Here is a 17,830-nt window from a genome sequence, read left to right as displayed (position 1 = left end):
AAGATCCCCACGAAAAACTACAGACAAATAGAAAAAGATGTGAAATCTAAATGAGCTGTCGGTACATGAAACTCCAATTCCGTTCCAATTGCATTTTCCAATAAAGTGCAAGGACGACACTGTGTAACACAATGTAAAATTCGATGCTTTTCAACTATGCGCAGATAAATTTATTATGACGGAAGCTCAACGCGAGTCGACGATACGATTTGCCTGGCCCGTCGAGCATCGTTGATTTACCGCGTAGAAATAATCGTCGTTTGGATCGAGACACCGCCGTTAAACCTGCCAGAATCGTTCCCATGCGGAGGGATTTAAGTGGAAGAAGTGTAACAAACACCGTTCAGCTCCGGCGAGTCGTTTAACGCGATTGGCGTTTATTAACGTCGCGGTGCGCCGTTCCAATTGCATTTTCCAATTTCCGCGTACGTGTTCGAGCATGCGCGCGTAACTTTTGCTGGCTGTAACCGTATTTTCCACGAGCGAACAGCTGTCCTGGATTCCCCGCTATTGCGCTCCAAACAACGCCGCTAAATCGTTCGGGGCCATTAAAATGCATTTCAAGGAACGCTATACCGCGGAATTCTAAATTTTCCACGACAAAATCCATTCGTTCTCGCAGCCCCGCGATTCGAACGGCGGTCAAACTTTTTGCCATTGAAAAGATTCCTCGCGAAACAGCGCATATCGAGAGGGATAAAATAGGGTTGCGCGGACCGGGCTCTTTAAAATTGGAATTCCGTGGCAAAATGTTCGCGGAATTCCAGTTATAGATTTCCTTTCTTGGAAGCTACCAGTTGGACGTGACAGCCGATGAAACATGTGCTTGTCTTTCGACAGCAGCTATCGAGTAAAAAAAAAAAAAGTTTGTCTTTCAAAGGTGTCGGGCATTTTCAAATTCAATGCGGATTCATAAACTCGTTTCACTGTGTAACTTTGCAAACGCTACGACAATGCCTGTCCGTTCTCGTCACCGCGATTTCATCGAAAGCCAAAGCCGTATGCAAGCTCGTTGTTGCGTGCATCCTTTCGAATATGAAACGAACCAACAGTTCCTTACTCGTTGGATTACGCTAAACGAGAACTTTCTAGTTAATTATTTAAACGTTCTGCTGTTCTCGCAAAGTAGTAAATATTTTTCGTTTCCACTTTCTCGAGCGATACCCCGCGACCTTTTTTTACTTCTCACCCCGTTTCTTGCTCGGCTAGGCAAGAACCACGCAAGTTTAGGGATAAATGGGTTACCTTCTTTTTCGAGAGAAATTCGAGGATGTTCTCTCTCTCCTCTTCGGATAGTTGGACTAGGAAGTTCGAGTCGTTGACACTTTTCGTAGCAAGATCTCGAAAGTTTTCCAATTTCAGCAACGGCGCACACAGTCAAGCTCGCCCGACCGCTTTCTGCGCAAACAATAAACTTTTCGGAAGATATTTTAATTAACGCATAGCGAACTCGGACCATTCGAAAGCATTTCAATGGCGTTCGCCGTGATTGATGCTTTGGCTAGGCTTTATCGAAATTTTCATTCGTCTGAATGGCGATGTATACCTCTCGCAGAGCAATATTTACCTTTCACGCTCGACGTAGCTGGAAATTTGATTTTCTCTGGCTGTCACCAGAGTTATTCGATGTAACGAAATTGATTAATTCGTGACAATGTTTGGCGAAATGTAATGCATCACTGATTACCGAGTAATTATTCACGATTCGTTTACATACAATTATCGAACGAAATTTGTATTCATTTATTACATCGAAATTGTAATATCGAATGCTAATCTCATCGTCGAAATGAATTAATAAAGTTACTTTTGACGCTTCTTAACTGTTGTATCGATTAATGCAAAATTCACGCGCGTACATTTTATAAGTACTTTTCATATCAATGTAGTATATAAATGCAGAAAATCCGCAATGATCGTAAAGTAATCGTAGTTCACCTCTGATTTACGAGATCGTTCCACCAAAAGTGGAAGAATAAGTTCAATAAGACCAAACTTCGAAGCTAGAAACTATGAATTTCCAGAACGTTTACTCGCCGAGTTTACTGCGGTCGAAGTAGTAAAATCGGTGTTACCGTTCGAAAGACGAGGGCGGGTTTACTCGACAAAGAACGTGTCCGAACGACGTACACATCCTTGCGTCGTTCCAAGTTCTAGAACAACGAGTTAGTTCATCACCGTGAAAGTAGAGATGCCGTCGCATTTTCTTCAAATTTACGAAGCGGGAAGAAAATTACCTTTTTCTTTGTCGTGCCAGACAAACTCCGGTTTAGAGGTAAAAGTTTTAGGGGTAAAATATTGTATATTATTTGAACCTAAAAGTTTATATATGTATGTAAGGAAAATATATTTTCCAAAACTTGAATTTTTCCGCGCTCTGCGGTGCGCGACTGAACGAGGTTAGAGATAGAAAGACACGTGTTTTAGTAAGGTGCAGTTAATGAGAAATAAATTTCGTTAAAAGTAAGGAAGAGAGAGAGGAATTGACATTAGGCAATATAAAAACTTTAATTGTCGTTTCTCTACTTTTCAGGTAGGTTGTAAATATTGTAAATAATGTAAATATTAGTGATAATGTAAATATCAGGGTAATATTATAGAAATAAAACTTTTACTTGTCAGAACAACACAATTGTTTTTCCTTGTCAATTGCTAATAAAATAAAGATCTTATATATATATGTATATACGATATCGTTCTGTCTTCAATCGACTTCTCGAGATCGAAACGAGTGTTCGCTACTCGGCGTCAATGAAATTATGGCAGATTGCATAATGCTACCCCGATCTCGTTGCGCGCCAATCCGTTACACGCATTCGCTACTTTTGCCACTCCAACGAGCTCGTTATTTCCTCAAAATTATTTGACGACTCTCGAGAGTCGGGATGGAACACGTTATCCTGGCGCTAAGACCTCCGACAGCAATATCGGTGAATATCCGAAACGATCCTCTCGACCTTAAGCAGCAGCTTTCTCTGCAAACCCTCGACGCCCTTCTTCTTCGCTCGTGGCTGGCATCGTTGAGCCGGGGATTAGAAGAGCTGGTGCTTCTCGTGCTTACGGCCTCCTCTCTTTTCCGCTCTCCTCCGTTACGCGGAACGAGAGATTTCCTAGCTTTATTACCGAAACGGAAAACGGGAAACCGCAGCCAGTGGGAACGTCACGGACGCGAATGAAGAACGAGAAGATAAAGCTAATGATACGTAATGGAAGATTCGTCGTGTCGAATGAAGACAGTCGCTGCCGACATTTGGGAATTGATACTGATAGAAGTATTTCATGGATGTATCAAAACATCGAAAGTGTGGTACAGCGTCGTAATTCCTCGAGTGATAGGATGCTGAAAATTCCGTCCTAAACAACGCCTCGTATTTTCAAGTAGCGACGTTGCACGCATTACCGAGGAAGAAAGCAGCGAAACGGTGTAAAGCTTTTTACGAGAACGGCAGGAAATCTCACTCGCTAAATACTAACAACTCGTCCCTTTCCGACACTTTATGATTCAAACGCAATCCACGACCCAGTCCCTTGGATCGTAAAAGCTCCGAAAAAGGCATTCCACGCAAAGAACAATTGCAAACGAGGTAAACGGAGATCCTTGAAAATGATAAACAACCCTCGGAAGACGGTTCTCTTATCCGCGCCCGCAATCCATCTCCCCGTTAACAAAAGAACAGACCGATCGCTCTTTCGTGAATTCCGAAGGATGTTTTTTTCGCAGAAATTATATTAAATATTCGTATTCCTACATTAAATATACGTTTTCGAAAATATTGGGAACCACGAGCTATCGTTGTTTCCGGGCTAATCCGAACCTGTTGTCTCGAACAATGAGAAAATCGATGCGATCGCGTCGACGGAAGAAAGACGTTCCGGTCTTTGTCTCGCGCCTGAACGGAAGACGGATAGCGATCGACTTTATTATCTATCCAACGATAAACTCTTTCCATCGAGGGAACGAAAGCGGAAACGATATTACGGGATAAAATCACATTAGGGATTAAAAGCTCGAGGAAAGAGACTCGATCGTAAGGAAATATAAAGGCGAAACGCAGGAAGCGGATCGACGGAAACTGTCGAAAGTTTTCGGAAAACCGAAAGTTCGTAACGCAACCAAGTCAAACGGCAGTAAAAGATAACTTCCTCGAGAACTCTTACGAAAGCTAAACGAGGTACTAGAGAATGTTGCGCGAACTTTACGGGGTAAGAAAGTCTACGAGATTCGAACAAGCGAACGCGTATCCATCGACAATGATCGACAGGGTGTAGATTAACTAGGTAAGACGCTCGATCGTGTCTCGTCTGATTTCTTTTAATCGTACTGTAAGATTATTTCACTCGAACGATATTGAACGAGAGAAGAGATCGAGTTGGCAAAAATGAGAAAAACTGATTGGAGACCGATGGAGAGGGTGATGAAAATCGAGGAAATAAAGTATAAAAAAAGAGGAACGGGAAAATAGACAGATTTGGAAGAGGATGTAGCGGCGGGGCGAGGAAGTATGCGAACGAGGCGCAATTAAGTCTTCTTGGCCTCGAACCAATTACGTGGCAGAAGAGTTTCGCCGTGAGATACCGAACCTATTGGTCGGACTGGGATGAAAACCGAAGCTCTGTGGCCAACGTGAAACTTTCCTCGACCGCTGCGAAAATTCTTCGTTAAAGCATCACCCTGTAAAACGACTGACGCGAGCTTACATTACCAGAGCCGTTGCCAAATATTTTAACGGTTCAAGAACATCGAGCAGAAAAGTCCACCAAACCGTTTCACTCGGTTCGCGTACTATTTACTTTAACCACCTTAGGGACCAACCATTTTATCCGAAACGAAAGTAAAGCGAACCATAGTTTTCTTAGCTCGAAAGCAAAGCGTCGATATATTAAATAAATAGTAGCTCGTTCGAGATTGGATTTGTCATCCCTTAATCTTCGGAGTCTTAAATCTTCGGAGTCGTAAATTATTTTACGGACGAGTCCGTTACCATAATCCTGTTTCGATAGACTAATCCGAAGTATCCATTAACCGATTGACTCGTCGATGAACCTGGCTCGATTACGGCCGCGACGGAAATTACGTCTGTACATAATCGTCGAGCTACAGGATAAATGGAAGCAACTATACGGACCGTTTAAGGCAGCTTAAGTAAAATAATAATTTCCACAAGTTCGACGCACTGACGAATGCGGTACGCGAATACTTTCCTCGTCGTTGGCTAGTTCAAAACTATTTCAATTCGTCAACAAATATTTGTATGCACCTTATCGTCGTGGCATGCCACGAACGACTTACCCTGCACGGACACGCTCCACGCGAACGTGGCACTCCGGCGAGTTCAGCAGTTTCTCAAATTCAATTTACGTGCTGCAATGTCATTACGGCGTCCCGCGTGTACATATATTAAAGCGCGCTGTTCCGACGTAACGTTGTGCAATTAAACCGAATGGAAATCTCGGTGGATCTGCGTGGTCCGGACTAAAGAGGACCTTTCGAAACAACGTGGACACCTAGCTAGGACCAAGGGGTTCATGTTGCAGAGTCCAACTCTCTAGGTCGGCATATCCCACGACTTTTATCTATTTGCATTTTTGCATTTTTATATATGGGTGATTCCATTCTAACAGTGATTATTAATGTCCTGTACTATTTACTCTCGCTGGTTATACATTAACATCGTATTCGTAAAATTTTCGTATTAATACGATCCTCATATTTCATACTTTTCATATATGCGTTGCATATAAGTGACTGGCTTCCGTTGGAATCCAATGGTTTTCCGCTGGATCGACATCGTCGAGGGCGGAGAAAATTTTTGAACGGAGCCAGTCACGCGACACGCGAGGTTACCCGACGAGTGTTTAGCGAACGAACGCAAATCGTAAACCGCGACGCGAAAACCTACTCCAAAGTTTCCCGACATTGCCAGCTGTCCGTATACGTGGAGATATAAATTATTCGTTCGGTTGCACAGCCATTTGCCAATGCTAGCGTGCCGTACATCGGGCAATGAAGTGCTGGCCACGTGGCTGAAATTATCGTTACCCGGCGATATAGACTCTTCGCTGCCCTGATCCGCGACGCGCTTTCCTCTCGCCGAACGTTTCCCTCTATGACGTCGACTCATTGTTTTGTCCTTTTCGCAGGAACGATCACTTTTTTATTTAATGCACGCGTTGTAAGATGCACGCGAACCCGAGACCAACCGTTTTCTCTTGTTCGATTCGAATTAAAAGAAATCCTGAAACGATAGGGGCAAGGGAGGGATGGATTTTTAAATAACTGCACCGGGAACGTCGTAAAATATTAAAACAGCGATCGAAAGAGCATTTCTTTAACGTATCCAGTCGCGCACTGCGATGCAATATGATTTATGTCGAGCGTAATCTACTTTCCCCTCGTTCCATCGCGCGTTACGGAGCTAAGCGCTTAGAACGGCGCTATTAAAAACTCGAACGACCTTTAACTAGAGCCTTTAACTCCTTTACGTGTTTGAAAGCCATTTTAGGGTCTGTTGAGCGTTTTATTAACAATTCGGTGTCGACCTGTACGTACGCAACGGTTAATAGCCGACAACAAACGAACCAGCACGGCAAGTTCTCTTTCGTAACGAGCTCCCCAGCTTAAAAGCTTTTCGCAAAATAGTCCCCTTAACGCTCGAGACTGCCCTGCCCGATACAACTACGTGATTTTCACGAAAAGAAATTTAATCAGAAAGGATTGCAGGACGATGCAAATAAGATCACGGGAGGGCAGGATGCCTCGTGTTGGTTCGGGTGCAGATATCAAGCGTTTGGTACTCGTCGGAGCTCGTCGAGATGATCGATAGGACCTTCGAAGCGTTTCAGAGAACCTCCTACGGATGGTATCTCGAATCCCGAGGGATCAATGTCCTTAAACAGTAATCCTCGATGGAGCAGCTGTTTTTTTGTTTGTCAGCTAGAAAGTAAGAATCCTTTGGGAATTTCAGTCTTTTAAACTATCCTCTAGGATACACGATCGAGAACCGTTGGCCTAAACAGCATTCGATTTCCGCCGGTAACTTCGAACTCGTTCCACTTTCGACGCATCCTTGAGTCCATATCCTATTTGCCGATAAGACCCTTCGTGAAAGCCGGCAAGGCAAGACATTTGGTCCACCCAGTTTTCGAAACAAATCCAAGGTCTAACTTCGAGCGACGAAGAATCGTCCTTGTCTCTTTATACGGATCTTTCCATTCGCTTCGGACAGTCCTCAAGGTTCCCATGTTTCCAACTTCAATCCAGCTGCGAATCTCGTCGGACGTCTTCCCACGTTTGCACTTGGCTTCTCTTTGCGTTATTCCGATTCGAATATCGACACTTTATTTACCGGGAGATTGACATATGCTACCGTAGAAAACTCTTTTTTGAATTAAAGTCGCAAAGCTTTGTCCCTAAGAGTAAATAATTCACGACAATTTTGAACTTTGAACAAACCCGTTGACGATGGTCGCGGCTTGGCTCGAAGAAGATGATTGATGTCCGATTAGGAAAGACCGATTACCATTACCGCAACAACGATCCTCGCGGCTGGATAAGCGTCATTTTCCAATTCCTTCGCCGATTCACCGTAATTCACGGCAAAATAGTTCAGCGAGGAGAAGGAACTGCGTCCACGTTCCGAAAGTTCGCAAATTTCATGGAAATGCACCGCGACAGACGGTTGCGGATGCTTTCGTTCTCGGTGGAATATTCGCGGGTGGGCCGTCCCGAGGAAATTGTACGTTCAAGACGTTGTCGCGTGCATACCAAAGAGAAATCGCGAGAACTGTACGTATCGCGGACGCGTTTCTGCAAATTTCTTGTTTACGTTCGGCCGCGCGTAAATTGTCGTCGTTACCAGATGCTGAAGATGGAGAGACAGAAAGAGTCGGCAGAATTACATCGTCGTAATTCACGGCGCCCGACGTCTTTCTCTACGGAGACGTTCCTCGAATTAGTAATTCGCTACCTCTGATCGTTAGGAATCGTCGAAATTGTGTTCTCGGTAAATTTTATGCTCGGTGCGCTCGTGCTCCGTGACGCGGTAGATATTCGGAAAAATAGAATGGGTGTTTCTCGAGTTACAAACGGGACAAACCGACGAATAAAATTCCATGGGTTCTACGGAGCACGAGAGACGATAGCGAAATAGAATTGCGGACGCAGCCGAAGTATAATTCTCTTCGGATTCGCTTTATCGAGTGCCCATTCGAATTGTAACGGGATTCGACGAAGGACGGGATAAAAGGAAAAGGGAACCGAAGAAAAGTAAAAGCGTGCCTGAAAAAGAACGGGTCTTTCCGAAAGCTCTTCGAAATGAAAGCTGGTGTTAATTTGAACACGTGTAACACATGTCTCGCTCCTGGTAGACAATATTTGTGATTAAAATATCAGGAGTCTAAACAACAATTTATTGGGTCGTCCCAAAAGTTTCTTTCGATTTATTAATAAGTAATACGTGCACGATAGTTTGTGTTTTATGTTACATTATTGAATTGTGCACGATTCACTCCCGTACCCAACAATAAGGAGTCAAATAAGAACACGAAACGTAGGGTACGGGATTGGTCGCGTAGGTAAAGCGGTCGACTGTGGATCCGAGGATCGTGGCTTCGAATCCCCGTGCCTTATTTTTCGTTTAGACTCCTACATATGGGGGCTCGTCCGGGATGGGGGGTTACAGCGGCAGAGGACCGGCCAGTGACGATGAGTCACGATGAACAACAATGCCACGCGAAGGACGGTGGAGCGGGCAACAATGAGGCGTCGAGAGAGAACAACGTTCCAGAAAGAGAGAGGGGAGTACACTCGCGAAAGAGGGTGCGGCGCGCACTGCTGTTGAGACGCAAAACCCGAGAGAGAAAGAGAGAGGGGAGTACACTCGCGAAAGAGGGCGCGGCGCGCACTGTTGTTGAGACGCGAAACCCGAGAAAACGGACATTCGAGGGCGAATGAATGTCAATTCAGGATAGCCGAGTGTAGTATCCGCGCCTCCCATACCCAACAATAAGGAGTCAAAAAAGGAAACAACGAGGAGCACGGGTCGAACTCGAAAACGAACGTGGCACGGAACGATTCTAGAAATCGCGAAATGTCGCCGTAGGCTGCTGGACCAATTGAGAAACAATTGTGGAAGTCGGAAGTAGATCGGACTGATTCCAGGTCGAGTCGATAACAATCTGAGGACTCTACTAAAAAAATATACATGTCGAATCGAGCCTCCTACTTTTCGAAGTCGGTTAAAAAAAGAAAAGAAAAAAGGTGTATTATCCGCGTCTATGATATCCAAGAATAAGGAGTGAAATGAGAACACGGAACGTACGGTACGGGATTGGTCTTGTAGGTAAAGCGGTCGACTGTGGATCCGAGGATCGTGGCTTCGAATCCCCGTGCCTTATTTTTCGTTTAGACTCCTACACGAATATCTATGAAATTAGATTGTCTATTTCTATAAACACGACCACATCAAATAATTGAGTGCAACTCGCGAAAGAAACATTCGGGACAACCTAATAATTTAATAAATTGGTTTCGAGACTTGGAAAATTACGCGATAGTTGTAATTGGGTTTTTCGTGGACAAAGACATGCGCTGTACGAATAAAAAAGTTTAACGAGGACCAGCGCTTACGTCGTTTCCATCTTTTTGTCGAGCCAATTAGTGCACCGCATCTTTTTCCAGAGCCATTTCATTCTATTTTTCTAGAGCCATTTTCTATTTTCCAAAATTTAAACGGCATCGACTCCCACACATCTAAAGACCACCGTGTCGCAAGATGAGCCTCGCAATCGGAGCACCGCGAAACGCGAAGCAACGCAGAAAGTTAAATTTCGACCGAATGCTACGCGTACCCGCTTCTCTTCGTTTAATAAGAGCCAGGAAAATAAAAACGAAGCGGCCTTGTCCCAGTGTCTGCGTGCTCGCTCGAAAACCACGCGCAAATTTATCGAAGGCCGTAAAAGTCGAGCGCGGCCGAAGTGACGAGCCAGAAAGATTATGTATGCGCGGTCTGTCAAAAGGAGACTCGGATGGCTACTAAAGAAACCGTCAACTTTTGTACGTCGCGTCAGGCCAACGTACTCTTTCTCTGGAGATTGAACTTTTTATAGACACAAGAAACGTCCCTTTATAATATTATCTCCCACGCCGGAGAGGTTGGTTTTTATACGGTTTTCACCCTTATAAACGTGCCGACAACATTGTTGCGTAACGCTATAGTACAGAACTTGTACGTAGTATGTACGTATCTCGCGTGTATTTAATTTTTCATTCGCTTAGAAAGAAAATTCTATAGAAGAACGGTATCGCTTCGACGCGCAGCCAGTAATGATCGTTCGGTTTTTTCAGAATCTGGAGCGCGGTTATATTTTTTTCGACGCTCTAAAAACGAAAAAAAGCGGGCCACGCGTTCGGCTCAACCCGGTCGGTTCGTTCCGTCGAAATCGCGAAGGATATATCGCGCAATCGGATCGGCGAAATGTGCCCAGAGTAGAAGGAACTTTTGTTGTCCGTCGAGTATTTTTCTCGCTGACAATCAGCTGTATCGATCGTCTGCAGGCTGCCCTACCGCTTTCGTATAAATTGAATTTATCGTTGGAACGATGGTCTGCATTGCGGGAAATTTTCGGACCCGTTAAAGACCGGAAGTTGCCGTATTTCCAGGATTTCCGGGCTTTGTAAGGTAATCGAACGGTCCAGGATACGTACACCAACGGCGTAGTACAAAGTACGACACGAAATTCGGAACAACTATGTAAATTTCTGTAGGTAAAATTCAATTTTCACGTTCTGCGACGTTCAAGTGATTCGACCGGTTGACGGGAAAGAATACGCCAGCTTCGATAGATCGAGTAGTCGAAGAACGTTACCCGAATTTATCGAGGAACGATCGTCCATCGAGCGACAAATCACCGCGCGTGACGCGAGCACCCTGAACGTCGCGATCTTTTCCTCCCCCGTTCGACGAACATTTTTTCCCAGCTTCTGTCACTCGCGCTATGCGTTCGATTAAAGGCATTTCCCTCTCGTTTCTGTTTCAGTTACCGAGAAGGAGATTCGGCAATGGTGAGTTCCAGGAACCAACGAATTTAACGCGCGAGCGTACGCTTAATCATTTTTCATCCTGGGAGTAAATGTAAGTTCGATGAAACGTTGACCGATTGTTTGTTTAGGCACAAAGGATTCCTGAAGGACTGCCCCGACGGCCAGCTGACGGAACAGGTACGACCTGATTTCGACCGTGCGTGTTGATCAACACTTTCGCTGCGGACGAAAATAAGTAGCCGTTCCCTGAGTGCTGCAATTATGATATTTTTGTTTAATGACAAAATTTCTTACAAATTCTCTGATATTATTATTTTGAAAAACATATACTTGTGGTAACATATTTTATTCGTAATATGATTGCCGAACAAAAGAAATGAAAACTGAAAAATAATAAAAACAATCATATATTTTCGAAATTTATTTATTCTTTATGGTAATTTTTGAATACTATTGCGTCACAATGGTCAATGGTGTCCTCCCTTTCGATGAAGGGACCAACATGAATGCTTGGATCGTACCGACTGTTTAAAATTTAGACTCTCGATACGACTAAACCGACTAAAAAAGCAAAGGACGCGCACGTGCGTCATCCGCAGCGAAAGTGTTAAACAAAGATCTGTGGACACGCGTAGACGGAATTCGAAGATGCGTATCGAAGATGTGCCTATTGCGTGATTTCAGGGTTTCATAAAGATCTACAAGCAGTTCTTTCCACAAGGTGATCCCTCAAAGTTCGCCTCGCTCGTCTTCAGGGTCTTCGACGAGAACAGCGTAAGTTTCGCGATTTTTAGATGCGTTCGCAGAGTTCGGATGCGAACTGAACATCGAATAAATATATACAGGGTGGTCCACGTAATTGTTTCAAGTCGTAACTTCGTTGTTATTGCATTTACGAGAAAATGCCAAAGGAGAAAGATAAATGGTTCGAGTAGCACTACATCCGTAGGCCTTAAAATTTTTTCTTAGATGCAGCAGTGCATTGTGCAATTAACAATTCTTTAAATAGAAATGCATATTTTTTTTTACACAGATCGAGTCTTCTCTTCACTCTACGTAAAAAATGATTAGGGTACCACGTCAAGGAAAGTATTAGTTCTCGAGATATTTTCAAAAAATGTCTTTACTGAAGAAGATGCTCAACTTGACTCGATTCGAAACAATTGCGTGGACCACCTTGTATTTCTACGATAAATTGGTACACGCGTGCGTTGACCATATATAGGAAAAAAATAAAATACACATGTCGAATCGAGCAACCTCCTCCTCTCCAAAGTCGGTTAAAAACACGCGTTTCCGTCGATAGTATAAGCCGAACCCAACGATTCTTGTCTCGCAGGACGGCACGATAGAATTCGAGGAGTTCATAAGGGCGCTATCGGTGACGTCGCGCGGCAACTTGGACGAGAAACTCCATTGTAAGTAGAACCTACTTATCCTGGCTAGAGTGGTTTTTAAAACGCGAGAAATAGGTGTCACTTTATAAACATCTTTTCGATACAGAGCGTGCCTCCGCTCTCGCTGTACTGCTTTAATTAAATTCTCGAGTCGTACTCGCTTTCTTACTTATTTTCTTCTCGTCTAATTCGTATAAAATGCGGACCATCGCGTAGAAAGGCGAAAGACACTGGTTGAAACGCAACGAAGTAGACGAAGCGTACGTTTGAAAGGAACAGAGCAATGGAGGAGTCGGTTTTGTTCTCGTTTCCAGGGGCATTTCGGCTCTACGACGTGGACAACGACGGCTTCATCACGAGGGCGGAGATGTACAATATCGTCGAGGCGATATACGAGATGGTGGTGAGTACATCGTTTTTAAGGTTGCGAGGGAGCTTCGCAGTATCCGGCACCGTTTTGCTCCGGCAATGTACGCGTGTCGGGAATCCCCTGTTCCCTAGTTATTGACCGTTGCTCTCCCCGAAGAAAAGCAACTTCTTTCGTCGCGCAATTTCCGAGTACTCCTCGTTTAATCAACCGCGAGAACATCGACGACGGCGGGGCTTCGTGATCGTACGCGGATAATTTCGAACAAGGAAGTAACGCACAATTTTTTCAAAATAAATAAGGAAGCTCCTTGCTCACGAGTCTTGCGAAAAATGAGTCGCGTCGAGTACCTCCGAAGAAACTGTTTCCATTTTCGTCCTCAATTTGGATCTCGCGGGAGGAGAAGCGTCGCTTGGCTCGATCGCGAGGACGGACAATGCCGGAGAATAAAAGAATCGGCGGTGAATCGAGAAGAGTTTGCGAATCAATTATCCGATGCAAGAGGACAACCTTTGGCGAAGCTGGTCGAGCCGAATGGAGTGCAGCCGAGGCGGCAAGATAGAGGAGAAAAGATGAGACAATTACTCTTTGGCTCGATGGTCCTGAGAAAAAAGAGGAACGTCGCGGTAATAAATATGTCGTGGCAGACGAAGTCGAACGAGTCTTCGTTTCGTTTCACGGGAATCGATTGCTCGTCGAAACTGTTTCGCGAACACGACCGCGATGTAACCGATGGCAACTGAAACGTAACATTCAGAGTATGCAGAATGTTCCGTGTCGTCCGTGCAACCAAGAAAATGGTACTTTATACGTTATCGATTTGTATGCAGGGTGTCACAGGTGTGCGCACGTTTTATCGGTACGAGCAGTTTTTTCGCGCACGAATTTATATGTACGAATTTATATGTACGAATTTATATGTAAGAGCGCGTGTAATATAGGGTAGAATCGAGAAATATGAATGGAATTTTGTTTCTTTGTTAAATAGTCTCGGGAAATCTCGAGAAGGAATTCCAGAAAACAATCGCTATTCCCGAGCAGGTTTCCGTGTCGCGTACGAACTAAATGCTCGCTGCTCTCGCTAACGCGGACCGCTCGGGAAACTCGTGGAAAATCTTAGCGTGATCGATGCTCGAATTTCCTCGCGGAACATCGACGCTACGAGAAACTCGGCGTTATCAATCATGTCGGGTTCGCATTGGCGTCGACAACGCGGGAGAAGCCTAACCAGATCTGGATTAGGTCAGAGATTACGTCGATCAAGGAAATCTTTTATGCCGACGACTGCGTATTAACTCGAAAATAATTATCTCGAAACGTAATTACGGCATATTTGCGATATTCGCGACCAACCAAAGTTCTTATTTATTTATTTATTTCAATATAGGTGTCACGCACCAGAGCGTGCCTCCGCTCTCGCTCCGCAACAATTTGGATCTCTATTTGGAATAATGCAATAAGTCCGCAGGCTGTCAATTCTACAACAAATTTCCAACAAAAAATTACTCTTAGACATTTCCTTTGTGTCGCCTTATTCTCGAGTATTTTCACTTTTAATTTGTTTTCTGTGCTTTCGACTTGACATTCTTTAAACGGCCATAACTCCGTTAAATTACCGTGCAAACTTAAAAATCGGTACACCATTCGAAAGAGCGTGAAATTTTCCATCTCCCTGATGCAAAATCAAAATTTATTACGTGGTTTGATAAGTGGAAAATTAGGTCAAACTTTACATTGTGACAATTTGAAAAAATTTGACCGGTAGCACCAGCGAACGGAGTCGTTTCATAACTATTATACCGTGAATAGAATCGAATGTGTTAATTAACTTCATCAGGTACATCTTTATGGTACCGGTGATATCTGGAGTAAACGATTCGGTTCTCGTTGACTTCCCTTTGCGAGGAACTCGGACTTTTTGCGCAGCCGGTTTATAAAGTAAAGTCGATAGCCTTAATCGTTATTCGATAATAGAAAAGTTTACTTTTCAGAGATGAAATGTACACTTGCGCCGCGCTATCGTCGCTATTATGCTTATCAGGGTTATCGACTTTATAGGCAACCATCCCGGACTCTTTACTTTGATCGAATATTTAAACACCGTGCAAAAGTTCCTGACTTAAATATACGCTGCAAAGAACTTGTCGCGCTTCTCTTCGCGATGAATTTACAGAAATATTAATATTTCTGTAATTTGCGTATGAAATTGTACTCGGGTGATACCGAAATGATGCGTCACGATAATATTTTCAACGAGACAGTTACGACTATATGAAAAATGGTTGATTTATTCGAAAGATTGGAGCGTGCTCTACATTTTTCAGCAGCGATATACGCGATGTCGGAGTTAAATTCGCTGAACTAGGTCGTGAATTTCGATGCGCTATATTAGTTAAAAATGAACAATACGCATCTGGTAACATAGTACAAAGGAGAGGGCGCATTGTGGGCTATTAATTCAGGGGAAAGTAACGGTTTGCCGGTCCTCGGTGTAATTTACATTTTCATTCAAGAAAACGCGCTTCGTTAATCCTCCGGAGTCTTGATGTGTACGCGGAGCGAAGCTGCATCGAAACCAGGACACCAACGACAAAGGAAGACTTTTATCCAATGATTTCTCTCGTCCAGCGAGCACAGTGTCGCGTTATAATTCAAGCCTTAAACGAGATAGGACACGTATCGGCTACGTTTACCTTTCATAATATTCCGAAGCGCACGCTAACGCGACCACTGCGTCAAACGATGCAAATTTTTCTTTCTTAAGCTACCGCAGAACGCGAGATTAAAGATTATTCTCTCCTGAAATACGTATAACGCGAACATACGGAACAAAGTACATCGCAAAAAAGGGGAAAAAGAAGAAGAAAATATCGCGGCTAAGATTAAACGTTCGGCGATCGGAAACGCTACGTTCATTTATGCGCGATCATAACCATGATCGAATACTCGCGTTGATATTAATTCATCGCTAAAGACACCCAGCGTAAGACCTCGCGTATCTCGCGTGGTATAAGATCGCGTGGGCGTCTAAGGATTAAAAAGTATAGCTTAATGCGTCCAACGCTCACAGAACGAGATGTGAATAGACGATACGTACGGTTTCGTGTTCGCCTTCGTGAATATCAGGGCCAAAAATCGCGACGATAATTAACCCTGATTTCAGGCGCGCTAAAGCGCCGATAAATGTTAAGCTCTCGGCTGAAAGCTATACGAACCGAAACGATAACGCGACAGGAAGAAAAGCTGTCGAGCGGTTCGAACCGTTCTAAATTACCGATTCGTTTCGATTATCCGAAATTTGCCGGCACGTAATGCTCTCGTGAACTTTGACGCTCTGTTTCATCCTCATCGCATCGTCGGTTTCATGAAAATTCTAAATATACGAAACGACGAACTAGACAAATTTCCGGGTTTCGAGGCTTGTCTTTCAACGCGATCCACAAATTCCGCGGACTTTCAAATTTGTTAGCCGTAGCGATTTTCAGAAACGCACAGGGGAAATCTGGACTGCGGTTAGATTGGAAGCGTTTTCGCGCGGCGCGGTCGTTGCTAATGGCGTCGTGCCGCTCGGGTCGGTTTCATTTTTCCGGATGTTAGCAAATATCGCAGCGCGAAAGCGTTGTTACGGGTCAAAATCTCACCACCCCGATATTTTTTTTCATATCTCGGTATTTTCAAGCGCGTAGCGAAAAGTGGACGCGCGGCTGTATTAAATTTTTCAGCTTTAATAATCCATCGGTTTTCATTTATGTTTATTATCGCGTTCGCGAGGCGTGTTAAGCACGATATTTGTACGGATATAACGAGTACTAGGATTTGGTGGAATTATTCCTTTGCTCGAGGCGATATTTGCCCTCCGCTGTGAAACTGAAATCGATAGTTCATGGACAGTACGAATCTCTTTGACGTTTTAACCGATAGCATTGCTTTGCTCTCCGAAGACCCCCTGACTGTGAAGCTTTGATTTTTCATTGTCGTTGCGGTTCAGGCCAAGGATTGTATCTTTATTGAGGTGGATGCACCCAATCAAGGCTGGTATCAACAAATTTTATATACCGCGAATAGAATTTCGTTCTCTCTACAGACTGCGCACCGATGTTATCTAGCGGTTTTCATTTCTACTTGCTGAATTCCTTACGAGTTGCGAGATTGTCAACACGGGCGAATACGCAAGCACCTCCTTTACATACTGATACTTTCCGCGAAGAAAATTTCTCGCAGGGATCGTGGTTCAACTTCGTTCGAGTCCAATCTCATATTCGCCTGCTTCCCACGTAAATTCCCAGAGATTAGATTCGCCGACCCTTCGCTGAAAGTCAAACTTCGCAGAAATGTTATTTAAGGGGTTAGTCGCAGGTCAATGAAAACGGACAGTTTCTTGTGTGTGTAAGTGTGTGTTTTTTTTTTTAAGGTATTAAATAATAATTTTTATTAACGAAATGTAAATATTAGGTTGTCCAGAAAGTTCGTGCCAATTTCTATATCGACATGGACTTTCCGGACAACCCGATATATTCCAAAGTATGTCTTAAACAACTATAAAAGAATTTTTGTTTTAAAAAAAGGTTAGTTCATTTCGTCATAACAGGCGATGGCGTGGGTGGCCACTTGATTCTTAGAAATTTCGTTAATAAAAATTATTATTTAATACCTTAAAAAAAAACACACACACACAAGAAACTGTCCGTTTCCATTTTCCTGACTGCGACTAACCCCCTAAGTAAAGCTAATATAAATACTAATCGCGAATATCGCGTTCAACGTTGAATTAAATGATAGGTTGACCGAGATCGCGAGGTCGTCGCCGAGAACCATAAACCGATATACAGGGTGTCCCAAAACTCGGGGAGGAGCCGGAAATGGGGGGTAGCTGAGACGATTCTGAACAACAATTTCCTTTGCAAAAATGTCGGATGGGGCTTCGTTAAGGAGATATTAAGCGAAAACCCCGACCAATCAGAGCGCGCGTAGACCGTTGGAGCGGCCGCGGTAGCGAAAGGTACGCGCTAGGCGGCCGCGCTCCCC

The 17,830-nt window shown here is 43.9% G+C and overlaps 1 protein-coding gene across 1 annotated transcript in view; it reads left to right on the top strand.

Moving 5' to 3' along the window:
- Window positions 1-17,830, top strand: part of LOC128885241 (frequenin-1) — a 40,731-nt gene that overhangs the window by 16,785 nt on the left and 6,116 nt on the right. Inside the window, exons 3-7 of the mRNA XM_054139182.1 lie at window positions 11,038-11,062; window positions 11,170-11,218; window positions 11,726-11,815; window positions 12,381-12,459; window positions 12,753-12,841. Of these exons, the coding sequence (XP_053995157.1) occupies window positions 11,038-11,062; window positions 11,170-11,218; window positions 11,726-11,815; window positions 12,381-12,459; window positions 12,753-12,841 (332 nt within the window). The remainder of the gene's footprint in view (window positions 1-11,037; window positions 11,063-11,169; window positions 11,219-11,725; window positions 11,816-12,380; window positions 12,460-12,752; window positions 12,842-17,830) is intronic.

This window comes from Hylaeus volcanicus, chromosome 2 (genome assembly GCF_026283585.1).
Source record: "Hylaeus volcanicus isolate JK05 chromosome 2, UHH_iyHylVolc1.0_haploid, whole genome shotgun sequence".
Lineage (NCBI taxonomy): Eukaryota > Metazoa > Arthropoda > Insecta > Hymenoptera > Colletidae > Hylaeus > Hylaeus volcanicus.
This window is presented reverse-complemented; position numbering and strand designations above follow the sequence as displayed.